Source organism: Netta rufina (assembly GCF_964035555.1).
Source record: "Netta rufina genome assembly, chromosome: 2".
Taxonomy (NCBI): domain Eukaryota; kingdom Metazoa; phylum Chordata; class Aves; order Anseriformes; family Anatidae; genus Netta; species Netta rufina.
This window is the reverse complement of record NC_140124.1, coordinates 45,050,232-45,064,339: the sequence shown is the minus strand read 5'-3', so window position 1 is coordinate 45,064,339 and position 14,108 is coordinate 45,050,232. Positions and strand designations below refer to the sequence as shown.

The window sequence follows — 14,108 nt, the reverse complement described above, 5'->3', positions numbered from 1 at the left end:
ATTTCTTGGGCTATAAGATTTAAACATAGATGATGTTTTTAATGTACACCTTTGAAGTGCATTAGGCTGACTTTTCTCCTGCCTTCCAGACAAATGTGAGAAAGGAAGAGTGAGAGAAAGGGAGAAAGTACATGAGTGAGTAGGTTTGAGACATTTACATGTACAATTGTAGAACAGTGCTGTGGTAGTCAAGGATGTAAGAGACAACTCGTACACTGTAGTAAGAAGAATGATTATGTATAGGAACAGAACAGAGCTGCAAATGGACATGCATCTCATCAAGTCTGGAGCTTTCCCTAAGATTTCTTCATGTTGTGAGCTTTTTTTTTTTTTTCTTTTTTCTTTTTTTTTAATAAGTCCTGTTAAGGCAGAAGTTTTGAAGTTCCCAAACTATTCTGTTCATGAATTTGGGTTTGTGATTGTCACTTCATTACAATTTACAGTATATTGTTACTATTTAGGTTCTCGTTCCTACGTTGGGGAATTGCTATATTTGTATTTTCATACCTACTTAATCTTGAGGTGGCTCACTCTGTTCCCAGTGCTGTCTCTGAACTATTATGTCACATCAAATAAATTGCTTCATTTTCCTAAACCTAAGCTTCCCCACTTTCTGTTTGTTTGAAGATCAAATTAGTTTATATCACAATTCTTCAAGGTAAAGCTATCTTGCCTAATGTTTTGTTTTACTTACGGCAGAAGACAATGAACAGAACTCCGTGTGAGTTTATATAGCTGCATATAAATAAACTGTAATGATGCTTTGTGTGTTGGTTTTGCTCATGCAGAGTGACCAAATTCTATGAACTGTACATTTTTCGTATTAATGTACATTTGTTAAATGACTCCAGCTGCCTAGCTATTCATAAAGGACCCAAGTGAGAGTTACTTTTCCCCATTACTGAGTGAAGATGTAATAGCCCATTTGATTCCAGTCCGGTGAGCCTTGGAGTATTGGGAAAGAAATGACAGGCACAGAAAATTGCTTGATCTCCTTTAGAGAACGAGAAAACCTCTCTTAAGGGCTCCATATAAAGTGTTTGAAAATGGATATATTCCTTCCTGAATGTGACCTTCCTCTCCTCAGGGATCCCATTGCTCTACAGAATACAACCTGCCGTGGTGGGTGCTTCTCCCGCAGGCACCAGTGGGTCACCCTCCAGTTTGCAGATGGCTGCACCCATCCCACTTGCCTGTTAGCAAAGCTCCTCTGCAAAGTGCTGTCATAACCTCCCTGACAGCTCTGCTACGAGCTTGTAACGCTTCAATACCCCATTCCTCCCTGCCTCCCACTGGTTCCCAAGGGGAAAAAATGTAATCAGAAACTGTCAGCAGAAGTGATTGTGCAGCAGATGGAAAATAGGGCTAGTGAGGATCTCAGGTCTATTCTAGACTTGCGAGCCAAAGTCCTGACTCTCCCTGCCCTAGCAGCCAGAATCCCCCTTTTCTGCACTGTGCATCCCTTGGCTCCCTCCAGCTCCTGGAACTGATGTGAAGTACAGCCAAACTGCAGCAGAGGAGAAATTAGTAGCTGAGGAGGTTTGCATGGAAAGTGCACTTAACACTTGAGTCACTGTAATCACTCTTTTCTATTTAAAAAAGTCCGTGTTTGACAGTTATCAGAAGCACTTTTATATAAAAGGCAGGCAGCTTTGGAAGACTAACTAATGATCTGATTTTTACTTCTCACCCAACAACTTCAGCAATATTTCATCTTGCTGATCCTGACGGATGGCGTCATCACAGACATGGCTGACACCAGGGAGGCCATTGTCCACGCCTCTCACCTTCCCATGTCAGTCATCATCGTCGGGGTGGGGAACGCCGATTTTAGTGACATGCAGATGCTGGATGGCGATGATGGGATCCTGAGGTCTCCCAAGGGCGAGCCTGTGCTTCGAGACATTGTCCAGTTTGTGCCATTTAGGAACTTCAAACATGTAAGCTGACTTTTCCATCCATTCTGCAGAAGGGTGAACGTGTAGACATGTAGTTAATGGTCCCTGGGGCTGGGCCTAACTGGATGACAATGGAGTGTTCAGTAGGTCAATGGCATTATTGTGTCAGAAGTGGGGAAAAAGAAATACAGAATGAAATGTGCTCCATCAGTGAGATGGTGAAGATGGGGAGGGGGAAGAAGGTGAAGGTGGGGGAAAATTGTGCTTCTTGTGGTGCCAGTCCTGACTTCCATTTCCTCCATGATTCTAGTTTGATTTCTGTGACTTGCTTTTCCTGATGTCTCTTTTCCATTCTCTTTTCATCTGTTCTGTTAGGGCTGTTGTATTCCATTTCCATACATGTACACTGTCCCTTCATTTCCACAGAGCCCTGAAGTGGCTGTGAATTTGTACTCACTGTGTTCCCCAGGAGGCTGTTTCCTTATTGAAATTCAGATCCCTAAGTCCTCAAAGACAGAACTATCCACCCAGAGCATCCTGGTTTCCTCCAAACCTTGCCCCAAACTCTGCAAAAGAACACAGTCAAAAAAGTGGTGTTACTAAAAGTTTCCCTGCGCCTTCAGCCAGCTGTTCCTGTGTGAGCCCATCATGTTATAGGAGACACTCTGGAGGAGGAGAAGTGACAGACCTAGCACTAACTTACCAAATTTGAAATAATCCCTTGGCCATGTACTTTTCTCCTCAGTCACCTGCCCTACATTGCAGCATCTGTCCCAGGGACTTTTTCAGCAGCCAGGTACAGACAGTGTTCACCTATAGAAGCTTTCCCCTACATGGCCTGGTTTTTCAGGGTCCTTTTCCTCTATATAGAGATGTGGAACTGCCATTGTGTTCCTTTACAATGCTGATCCCATCCTTTTCCCTCTGTTTTTTCCATCTTTCTCTGCCCTTCTTTCCCTCATTCCTTCCATTATATTCAAGTGGTTTTTACTCTCTCGTGTGTAAGAAGGATATTCTCAGTATTGGATTTGAAAATTCCTTTATGTGTCTGACTCATTTTCATCATGAGAGTGCCCTTCCCAAACTGCTCTCATTCCCTACTGATCGTTAGTTCTGGATTTGTTACACAGAAGTTTTCAATTCTGGGTTGGTTTTGGTCTGCATATGGGTTTGCAGTGCTTACATTTCTTTATTTTTTTCTGGACTCTTTGTTACCACATGACATTATTTTTTTCTTTTTGCCACTTCCAAAACTTCACTTTATTTTCCTCTTCTCAAGTGTTGTTCTTTTTTCTCTCTTCAAAATAAATTTTGCCATATTTGTCATAGATCTAGACACCCTTCTTATTTTCACAAACTCCACTGAGGTATAAGAGAAAGAGACTTGTTCCTCCTTGCCCTCACCTTTATGTAAAGAATGGATCCTCGCATGATGTAAAACTCACCTTGTGCTATTAGATCAGTGATGCCACACCAAATGGCTGCGGAGCTGCCTCCCAATTGTAGATATGTACATTTCTGTGTTGACAGTGCTGCTCAGTCACCTAGTAAGTATCTGCTGGAACAAAGTACGAGCATGACCTGCTCATAGCTCACGATGCTTCTTCATCAGATAATCACAAGTGTGTAGTGCTGCACTGTAGTCTACAGCAAAAGTGTCAAAAGGCAAGTTATTTATGAACCAGTGCTAGACCTGCCTTCAATTAGTTGAAAAATATGTTTCTGCAAGGAACTGGCAAAGCCAGCTGCATTTGTTATTTTTAGTTTTGCTTTGCGACTTTATTACAAAGCTGAAATAATCCTTGATTGAATAGGTTTAACACTGACAGGCGCAGTTCTCTTGGGGTGCCAAATATACTGTGCCTATGGTGTTAACTTGCGAGTGATCCTACGTGTGGTTTTAATTGCAAGCATTGGTCAAATGAAAAGTATATCTTATTTTAAGTTGGTTTAGATTAACTACCCCAGTACTGAGAGAGGATAGCGATCTTAAAAAATTATTGCTCTTATTAAATAGAGGTATTTTACTGCCCCTTTGTCTCAGTAATGGAGATAATAGACATTTAGAGATAGATAATGTATATGGTATATCACAAAAGATGATATATCTTATGCAACTTGATATTTAGTCTGTTTATTGTGATCTTCCAGCATTTCAATAAATGTCAGTGTAATGGATGAGTGCCCATAACAACAGCCACTTCTGGTTGAATTTCTTTGTTGTGGAAGTATCCCAAATAATATCTCTCTGAACAAAGTGACATTCACAGCTATCTTGCGTACTTATCCTCAGCACAAACAAAAGGCTATGTCTTTTCTACCAACTAGTGAGATAATTTTTCACGGTAGAAATGAGTATGGTGTTTTGATTCAAATTTATTTTTTTTTCTCATAGAAAAATGCAGATTTAACCCCAAATTTGGGAGATTTTTGTCAGATCGGTTCTGATCATATACAGGAATTACCATAAAACAGAGTATTACAATTGACAGCTTTAAGTAAAAGATATATTTGGTTAAAAATCACATCCCTTTTGTAAATTTTGTACCTTGTGTTTAGTTTTGCTACTTTGGATGTTCAGCTATTGAGTAGAAAAAAAAAAAGTTGAAAGATCTCATTAGAAAGACTACAAGTCAAGTTGTATAGGGTTTATAGATTTTTCTGCTAAATCAAGTATTTATTTATGCCTAAATCCATATTGCCTCTACTATTGACGGAAGGAGGGATGTTACGTGTGAGCAATTTTATTTGTTTTGCTGGAATAGTAAACCAGAATTCATTTGGAGTGAACCCAAACAATATTTTTTTCATTACTTCAGTTCTCATGTCAGCCTGCAGCTCAAAAGCTCATATCTATTGAAAGAGATCAGAAATAATATATCCAAAAGCTGCCCCTCTGAGAAAATCAAAATGAGGGGAAAGGATGTTCTAAAAAATAACCTGTAGAGAGAATACCTTTTATTTTGTAAGACTGACTTTAGGGAAGGTTCTGATCCTCCACAGCACTCATACAGGTATTTTACTCAGATAGTTACAAATAATCACATACTTTAAACTTCAGACCCGCTTCAGTGTTTTACTAGCTCAAGACCCAAGACAGAGAGAGTTTTATTATTTGGGTTTAATCTTATACACGATGTAGTGTGTCAGGAGTACTTCAGTAAAGCTTTAATAATTGTATTGATTCTTAGCAAATCTGTAGTTGCAGAGGCTTGAAAAATGAAGGTAACCATTACTGTTTAAAATAGTTGTCCCATATCATATTAGGTGATATGTGCATTTCACTACAGGGAAGCATCATAAAAAAGAAAGGGAAAATATTTTCTCTGAACCCAAATGAGTTTCTTCCCTCTATAATTATCACCACCCCAGCAACGTGAGCATCCTTCACTTGAAACTGTAGAACAGTGATGCTCACAGTTACTGAAATGCAGATGAAGAAAACCACCTGTCTCAATTAATTCACAGTTTTATTTTAAGAGCTGATTTTTTTCCCTTAAAATTTATTTTTACTGTGCACAATTGTGATGCGGCAACAGGACTGTATTGCGCTCTGCGTTGTGTTTAATTACAAAGCCTAACAACTGTGACTTAATAACACATATCACAAATGAGTGTGGAAAGCATAGTTCTTCACCACTGCAAGAGGCAATGTTTTGCACTATTCGCCGTAATTAAAGATTAAGCATGGTGAAGCTATAGAACTGAATCAACAGCCATTTGTAATATATACCAATTATCGTCATAGGGGATTATTTTCCTGCTGCTGGGTGATCTGATTGTTGTGTATTAGCCATCAGTTGAGAGCTATTCATCTTGAGGTGTTTATTGCTAGGATGCTCTTCAAGCATAGCATTTAAACAGGGGCAAAAACATTATAGCAAAACACTCACCAAGTGAAGTTCACTTGGGCAGCACTGCTGAACTGAGACTGGTTTTTGGCTCAGAAGGTATCAGTCCAATTCTTACCTACACAAATGCTGCTTTGCACCATCTGGTCTAGAAATAAGAGTGCTTTACCACAAAAAAGTACACAAGGTACAAGTTACCCAAACTGTTAAACGGGAAATCACCTTTAACCCCATTTTGGGGATGCTACCTATTAAAAAGAGCCTCAGGCCCAAGAGACATCATGGGCATGGTGAAATATTTTAATGGCAACAGTTGTCCATCTACTGGTGGCCCCTGCCCAGCATTTTTAAACATAGAGAAAGGTTTCCTGATTGCTAGGGTTTGTGTGTGCAGTGATGGCCCAGGATTCTTCTTTCCCTACTCTGTTTTCACCCTTTTTTTTTTTTTTAGGGTTGTATTTCTAGTAAAATGGCACAAAGGCAAGTTAAGGTATATAAGTTTTGCCACACCTGGGAGGGAGATTAAAAAAAAAAACACAGGAGTTCTCAGTGGTAACATAGAAATGAGTTATTTGCCTGACTCCAAGGAGCATTTTCTGCTGATTTCAGTGCGGAGAGGTTTAGGCAAGAACACGGCAACTGTGAAAAAACATGCATTTCACTTTGAAGAATTAAAATAAATGGGTTCTGTTGCTGTGTAACACCTGGGAACAGTTGTTGTGCTGTCGCACAAAATATGGGTTCTGCTTTGCCAGTTTGTTTATGCAGAAATGTTCCGGACTTTTGCTTACTCAAATATTTTGGTATAAATGTCTCATTCTGGAAATACTGGTTCTTTTTTTTTTTCATTGTTAATCATTTGTGACTCAAAATACCAAAATACAAAAGACAAAAATAATTGTATTTCTAATTTTGCTAGCATGATCTTTGTATTTGTAGTACTGTAACATTTAATAGCAGAACTTATAACACCCCATGGGCTTTCTGCACCTCTGGCTTAGCATGCCTGTGAAATATTTACCATGTACATCCTATGTAACCCTAATCGTAAGACTCTGAAGTCATAAGGATCCAACCCCATGAAAGAAAGCAGGGCAATAAGTCAGTCAATACAACTTTGCAACATGCTAGTTTTGAATCCCGGCTGAAAATATTACAGACAGAAAGAAGGAAAGTGTTCATTAGTGGAGGGAAAAAGGACTTGGTGTGCAGAAGAAATGGGATCCAGCCACAGGGCAAGGAGTTCCCGTGCATCAGTTGAGCTGCACTGTGTGAACCGTGTGTTGTACCTGGAGATAAACACAGCAGTTTCAGCATGTGCATTTTTCCTGTGTTTTTATGGTGGGCTCAGAGGGAATGTAGTCAGGCAGGCTGGGTCTGGGGACCTCGATCATCTCTAACCCAAATTTCTAGAAACAAGCAAGTCCAAAACACAGGGCAGAGGGGTGCTTTGGGGCTCCATGGAGGAACAGGGCTCCAGTTCTATCACTGCTGGGTACAGGGTCTGAAGAAAATCCCTGCAGCACGTGTAGGTTAATGGTTGCCCATAAAACATCCACAGGCCCCACTGAAGCATTGTCAGGCTGTGTGTGAGGCAGCAACTCACTGTCAACAGAGGGCACAGGGTCTCATGTGGCCAAGGGGTACCCCTCCTTCCCAGCTGGGGCAAAAGCCCCTGGACATCTCTGCATCTCAGGGCCATCAGTTCATAAAGGAGCTGCCTCTGGGTGGCACACAGCATTTATATGTTGGTGAAAGAGCTTTAAAACCTTCTCAAAGCCTAGGCACAAAACATTTTCTTGACAGTGATTTAATTCCAATGCAAACAAAGTATTTTTATGTAAATGGAGAGCAGAGACGTGATGAAGGCCTCCCTTCTACCCATGTTCATTGTAAAGTTGTACAGGGTCCCTTACTGGGTACAGATGAAGGAAGTCTTTGCAGACTATCACATCATGATGTGGTGCTCTCTCAGAGTGCAGAGAAGTTTGGGAAAAGAGTTGCCCTAGCCCTGAATTTAGAAGAGTCCAAATTGTATCTGTATTTGTAGGCTGCCCCAAGCAGCCTACAAAATGAGTTTCCAGCAATAGTGCCACTCACTTTGACTCTTTTTTACCTTCCATTTCTGTACCATACTTCTCGCCTTGATCTCATGGCACCAATGCCTCTGAAAGCCCTGGCATTTCTGGCACAGACACAGGTTAACACTTGTGTTTTCTACCATTTCCTGCAGGCATCCCCAGCTGCTCTAGCAAAAAGCGTTTTGGCTGAAGTTCCAAACCAAGTCGTGGACTATTACAATGGCAAGGGGATAAAACCAAAATGTGTGTCAGAGTACGAGTCTTCCAGGACACTAGCTCCATGAACCTGCCTGCACTCTTTTACAAAATTAAAAAAAAAAAAAAAAAGAGAAATGCTACTGTCTACAACTACTGTACTTAAAAATGAAACAAAAAATAGCACGTTTTGGTGATTTTTAACTACAATAACCATTTTTTTTGCATGTGTAGCCCGAAGGCTTAAATCTGTTAAGCGGTTGTATTGTTGAAAACTTTTTATGAGGAAAAAGACATCCAGAAAAAAAGTGAACTCTTTACATTACAGCATGTCGCCTTGAAATAAAAAGTTATCTGTATCTGTTTTTTATACAGGTTTGTTGAAATTTTGCTAAATTTCTTATCTTTACACTGTAAAGCATTTTGAAATATTTATTGAGAGTCGATAGCCAAAATGTCTTTGGTTTAATCTGCTATGAACTGAGAGATTTTTCGAAATGGCAGATGCATGAACTGTATTTTGCATGTTTAAAATAAAAACAACACAGTTTTGCAGTTGTTGTCTTTATTTCTCTCTCTGCCACAAAGCTGCCTGCTTTCGACTTCCGTCTCCCAAGAAAGGAGTAATAAATTATTTCAAGAGATAGCTGGCTCTAAGCATGGGCATTTCTGACATTAGCAGTTTGCAACATGGGTGTCCAAACATGCCCACTCACTATGTGGCCTGAGCAGCAATTTGTCAAAAGCCTGACACATCCACCTGTTAAGAAGCGTTCAGATCTGGCTTGGAGGGCATGATCCACCAGGACTGCATGTCATAAAATATATATACTTAATCCAAAGGATCTGGCTGGCTTTCTAATGGGTTGTATTTTGGCTACCCACGTTAAGAGTCTATTATGCTTGGGAATTCTTTTTTTTTGTTTCATTTGTGTGTTGTGGTTTTTTAATCTCACACCCAATATCCAACTCTGCGTGACACATTTTCCAGCAGAAATTTTACGTGGCCCGATTTCATGACGAGTAATAATTTGAAACTCCTCACACACACATCACTCGTCTGTGGTAGAAAAACTGATTTTGTACGAAAAGAGTAGTCAAGACACTTTTTTAAAGAGGACAAACAAGAACATGATAGCAGTGGGTTGTTTTTTCCATTGAAATATGCATATATAAAAATAAATTAGATCAGTGTTATTCTTAGGGTTTGAATTCAGGCTTCCTCATTTGCTAAAAGACAATAGTGAGAGATATAGCTTGTTAGAAGTTAAAACATTTGACCCAAAATAATTTGTGTGGGATTGTCCAAAGAGCATGGTTTTGGATGAGTTGTGTTCCCATTGAAGCAAATACATTCTTGTTGCAAATTCCAGAAGAAGGCATTTCGGGCCAGTGTTGAATATTTTGGAAAATCTCACCCGTGGGCAGGCTTTTTTGGTTTTAGATATATGTATTTTTCAATGACTTTGCAGATAGTGTAGAACTCTAATTCCCTTGTTCTCATTTAGAAGCAACTTCCACGGGATCAGCTTTGATGGATGATTTTGTACCATAAAGTGAAGGCAGCCAAGATGCATGGGGCTGTCTTCACTGCACATTCAGTTCCTCTCCATCCATATCCTGCAGTGCAGTCTTTCACACTTGCTAGTAAAGATTTCTTCAGGTGATCGGATATTGAACAGCAGCCAAGTATTACTTGGTCATAGGTATAAATTGTGTGAAGATGTCCCAACTGATAGATCTCAAATCCACATTTTCATTTAATGGCTGACTGTTCATTTGAGCAGGAGGATGCACATTTCCCAGATTTCCCCTCTGTGGATGTATTTCAGCTTTCAGCTGGAAGATGCTTTGATTTCCCCTTATATCTCATATACCACTTTGCCAATGTATCTTAATTCTTATCTAAGACATCTCTAGTTTCTTGTTCCCATTTCCCCCCTCTTTTCTTTCCTCTCCTATTCTCCGGAGGAGCATTTTTTCTACTCTTAAAGCACATGACTGAAAAAATCAATGGCTCCATGTTCTTTGCTCTTCATATCTTTTTTTGCAATCCTGGGCAAGTTGTTTAACTTTTCTGTACATCAGATTCCTCATCTGTACAATGATGATCACTGCCATGTATTCATGAATATCTCTTAATGGTACTGGGGCAGTTTTGTATTTGAAACGTGATTTAAGTTCCTCAGAGGCATGATGGTGCTCTTCCAACATAAAGGATGTTGCTTTACCCTGGCATGCATTTAGGGTTCTAAAGGGCAGCTGAGGAGGGGCTAGCCTTTACTGTTTGCCAGACTGAAGGAAAATAATAGAAAATTTTCAGCAAGACAACTAGGAAACTGAGAAATTGTTCTTCTGGTACATACAATCCTCAGCTAAATTATTTGTGAAGTGTTCATGGTTGCATGGAATTGGGCAGTTGCAGCTTGTCCTCAGCAGAGGTGTTGCAAGGAGCTTTTATAATGCAGCACCACACAAAATGCAGTGATTAAGGGGTGGTTTCAATGGTTATTGTGTGCTGAGCTAGATAACCCATCAGTCATTTTCACGTATGTAGGTGGTCTATGTAAGTGTCCCAAGAGAATCACAGTTGCTGCAGATCTTTCTGTTTGAAATCCGTGTTATAAATGCAGTCTGCTTAAAACCAAATCATCATCAGTGGTGATATAGATCAGCAATCCTGCACCAGCCCTCAAAGTAATTGAAAGGACACTTCTATGATATTGAAAACTCAATTGGAAATCTTCTTCAATCTATATAGACTCCAGCATGCCAAACAAACACATAATAGTGCGGTGAGATGATGTAGGAAAATGCACAGAAGATAAAACTAGTCATATGGTAAAGGATTTCTAATGAGGCTCTGAATGTTATTTTCATTGCTCCAGGTTACTCAGTGCAATAAGATAGTATGGGCTTTGTGCATAGTAATATCTTTAAATATATGAATATATCACTGAAATGGCTTTTTTCCTGTTTTTTTCTAGTTAGGGCTTAGAAAGGCCATTCTCCCTTTAGGCTTAACTGTGGTCATTTCTCTTGTAGATATTTTATGCAAATTTAAACTTCTACTGACTTTTGATGGATCATTTCAAATTCTGAAAACTCCTTTATAATAAATTATACATTGTCCTTTTGAGGTAATTGATGATATAAAATATCTTCTCTGCCTACTGCAGTCCTGCCTTCCTTTTTATTGTTACTCAAATCCAATCCAATATCCCAAAGTCTCAGAATACTCAAAAGATATTCATCATCCCTATTAGCTCAAAATATATTAACATCCATAATTCTTGAGCTAGATACTGACCTGAGTTACATTTTTAGTTATGTAGGGTAAACTAAGTCTATTAATAAAAAGAAAAAAAGTGTTAATACACCGCTAATTGCTTATTATGGTAAGGTAAAACCTATCCATGTAAAATTCTTACTGTGATCGGCAATATCATATTCTATAGCATTTGATGAAAGAGTCTACAGGTATGAGAAGAAAATTAAATATTAATAATTGTACACCTTTAAAACACGTCTTTTACTTTAGTCTGCACATATCAAAGTTACACAACTGATGACAGCCAAAAGGTTTACAGTTTCACCTGTCTGAAAGCCAGCCAAAAATGGGCTAAGCCAAGGCTTGCTCCAGGTTGCAGAAGTGAGACTGCAACAAATGCGCAGGTGGAAGGCCCTGGCTCCAAGCAGATGTGCCCGACAGAGCCCTACAAGTCCGCAGCACCCAACAGTCTACAACTTCCTCATAAGGGGGTGTCGAGAGGCAGGAGACCTTTTCTCCATTAACACCAGTGACAGGACCCACAGGAACGGGGTTAAGCTGAGGCAGGGGAAATTTAGGCTTGACATCAGGAGGGGGTTCTTCACAGAGAGGGTGGTTGCACACTGGAACAGGCTCCCCAGGGAAGTGGTCACTGCACCGAGCCTGTCTGAATTTAAGAAGAGATTGGACTGTGCACTTAGTCACATGGTCTGAACTTTTGGGTAGACCTGTGCGGTGTCAAGAGTTGGACTTGATGATCCTTCAGGGTCCCTTCCAACTCAGGATATTCTATGATTCTATGATTCTATGAACTGCATCCCATGGGTTTACCTACCCACAGGGTATTGTGATGGAAGGTCATCTGGCTTATTGAGCCTCAATATTGTACTGCAGTAAAATGGTTGCTGATGAGTTAGAACAGAACTGCCTCCTTCAGCACAGCTCTCCGGCTGCACAAACAGGACATGGCTTACCCCCAGGAAGCAACCAACTGCTTATTCAGTGAACTTTCTCACCTGGGATTGTGGGTCTTGCAGTCACACCTCGTGTGCAAATATAAACATATCTCCATCCTTTCCAGAGTGAAAGAGGCACTATACACACTCCCTTTACGGCTAAGTGGCATGGACATCATGTAACATCAGTACATTCACATTAACATTTCTTGTAATACAAGGGATAAGCTGGAGGACTCCTGAGATAAGGTTACACTTATTAGGTTGTTTTTTCCCCTTAACTTACACGAAGTGCCATTTGCTACAGGGAAAATACAGTTTATCACACCATCCAACCTCCTTGGCTTGTAGATCTTGTACCTGCAGCCCTGGGCTGAGAAGGGGGAGTCGCATGTCAGTGGAGGATATTCCTGGAGTCAGAGAGCTCTGCGGGTGGTACTGGTCAGGCCAGCAGCCCATTTGGTTGTAACATCCACTGCAAACCTTTAGCTGTCTGCGCTCCGCCCCACTTTCTGTTTTCCCCATTTCATTGCACAGCTAGGGAGCTCCCCAGCACAGACCAGGTGAAACCTAGGTGCCTTCTCTCTTGTGGAGGTTGCCAGTTCAAAAGTGGTGCTTCCATTTCCTCGGTCCTGCAGTTCTGAGGACTGCTCGAGGCAGCAGACTAGCAGGGAAGGTTATTTTATAATGGGCACTCTTTCTTTCCCTTCCTTCTTCAAAAATGTGTTAGTAATTCCTGCTGCTGAAAGAATTTTACACTGTGCTCAGGAGGCACTTGAATTCTCGTCCCACTGATTACTGTGCAGGCAGTTTGCCATCTGATTGCCCTTCCCACACACAAATTGACAGAGTCAAATGCTTGTTTATCATCATGAAAAAGAGAAAAGAAAAAAAAAAAAAAAAGTTTTGATGTTGCATCATGTCCAAAAGAAGGTGAAGAGAAGTACAGCATTAAACTTTTTCTCTCCAGAAACATATTACTTGCAAATTGCTGGCACACAAAATCCTCAGCCACTTCAGTTGTGCAGTGTGCTAGATAAGAAAAGCACCAAACTGTGGCAGCAAGGCTAGCGAGCATCGAGGGAGCCCTCTTCTCTGGCTGCAAACATCCATGATGACTCGGCAGTCACTTAATCTTGCTGTGTGCCTTGGTTCCCCGACTTTAAAATGGGGATAAATAGTATTTTGCTACTCCCTGGGGACTTTGGTAGGGTGGGCACCACTGTAGGGTTGTCACGGTGCTTAGAAATTGGGAAGTATCCCTTGTCACAGTTTGAGACCCCTTGCTCCTGGTGGCATAGAAGTCTTTGTCGGAGCAAAGGTACTGACATGAGGTACTGGTGGGCCCCACTAGGACACACAAATTTAGCAGTACCCCTGTGGGGTTGATGCTTTTGATGCCGGGAGAGAAGGGGAAGACCCAGCGGTCCCTGTGTCGGTGCAGATGAGCAGTTGGCTTCAGGGAGGGGGACACCAGCGGGACGGGGTGCCTGGGGGATGTGCTTCTGCTCACACTGCCTGCCTTGGAGAAGGGCAAGAAGTAAACACAAGGGCAGGAAATCAAGCGTGAACGCTGTGGATGGTTTTCTGGGTCAGAGTTACGGGGGCGAACGCCAAATTTCCGCCACACAGACCCAGCCGGGCGCACACAGACACCACAGCGGCGAAGCAAAGCGGGGACACAGGCTTAAAAAAAAAGGAACCCAGGCTGGACAGCAGCTGGCAACGGCGACTGATGCCGCTTCCCCTCGGCTCCCGGCCTCACACGGACACCCCGGAGGTGACAGGAGCCGCAGCGGCCCCGCCCCGCCCAGCGCCTCCCGCCCGCCATCTGCCTTCCGCGGCGGCCCGGAAGG

At 41.3% G+C, this 14,108-nt stretch overlaps 1 protein-coding gene across 1 annotated transcript in view; it reads left to right on the top strand.

Annotated features, from left to right (window-relative positions):
* The window catches only part of CPNE4 (copine 4), a gene marked incomplete at its 3' end in the record, with an annotated part of 189,730 nt that extends 181,616 nt beyond the window's left edge, over window positions 1-8,114 (top strand). Inside the window, exons 15-16 of the mRNA XM_084306945.1 lie at window positions 1,704-1,940; window positions 7,983-8,114. Coding sequence (XP_084163071.1) covers window positions 1,704-1,940; window positions 7,983-8,114 — 369 coding nt within the window. The remainder of the gene's footprint in view (window positions 1-1,703; window positions 1,941-7,982) is intronic.
* Between the last annotated feature and the right edge of the window lie 5,994 nt (window positions 8,115-14,108).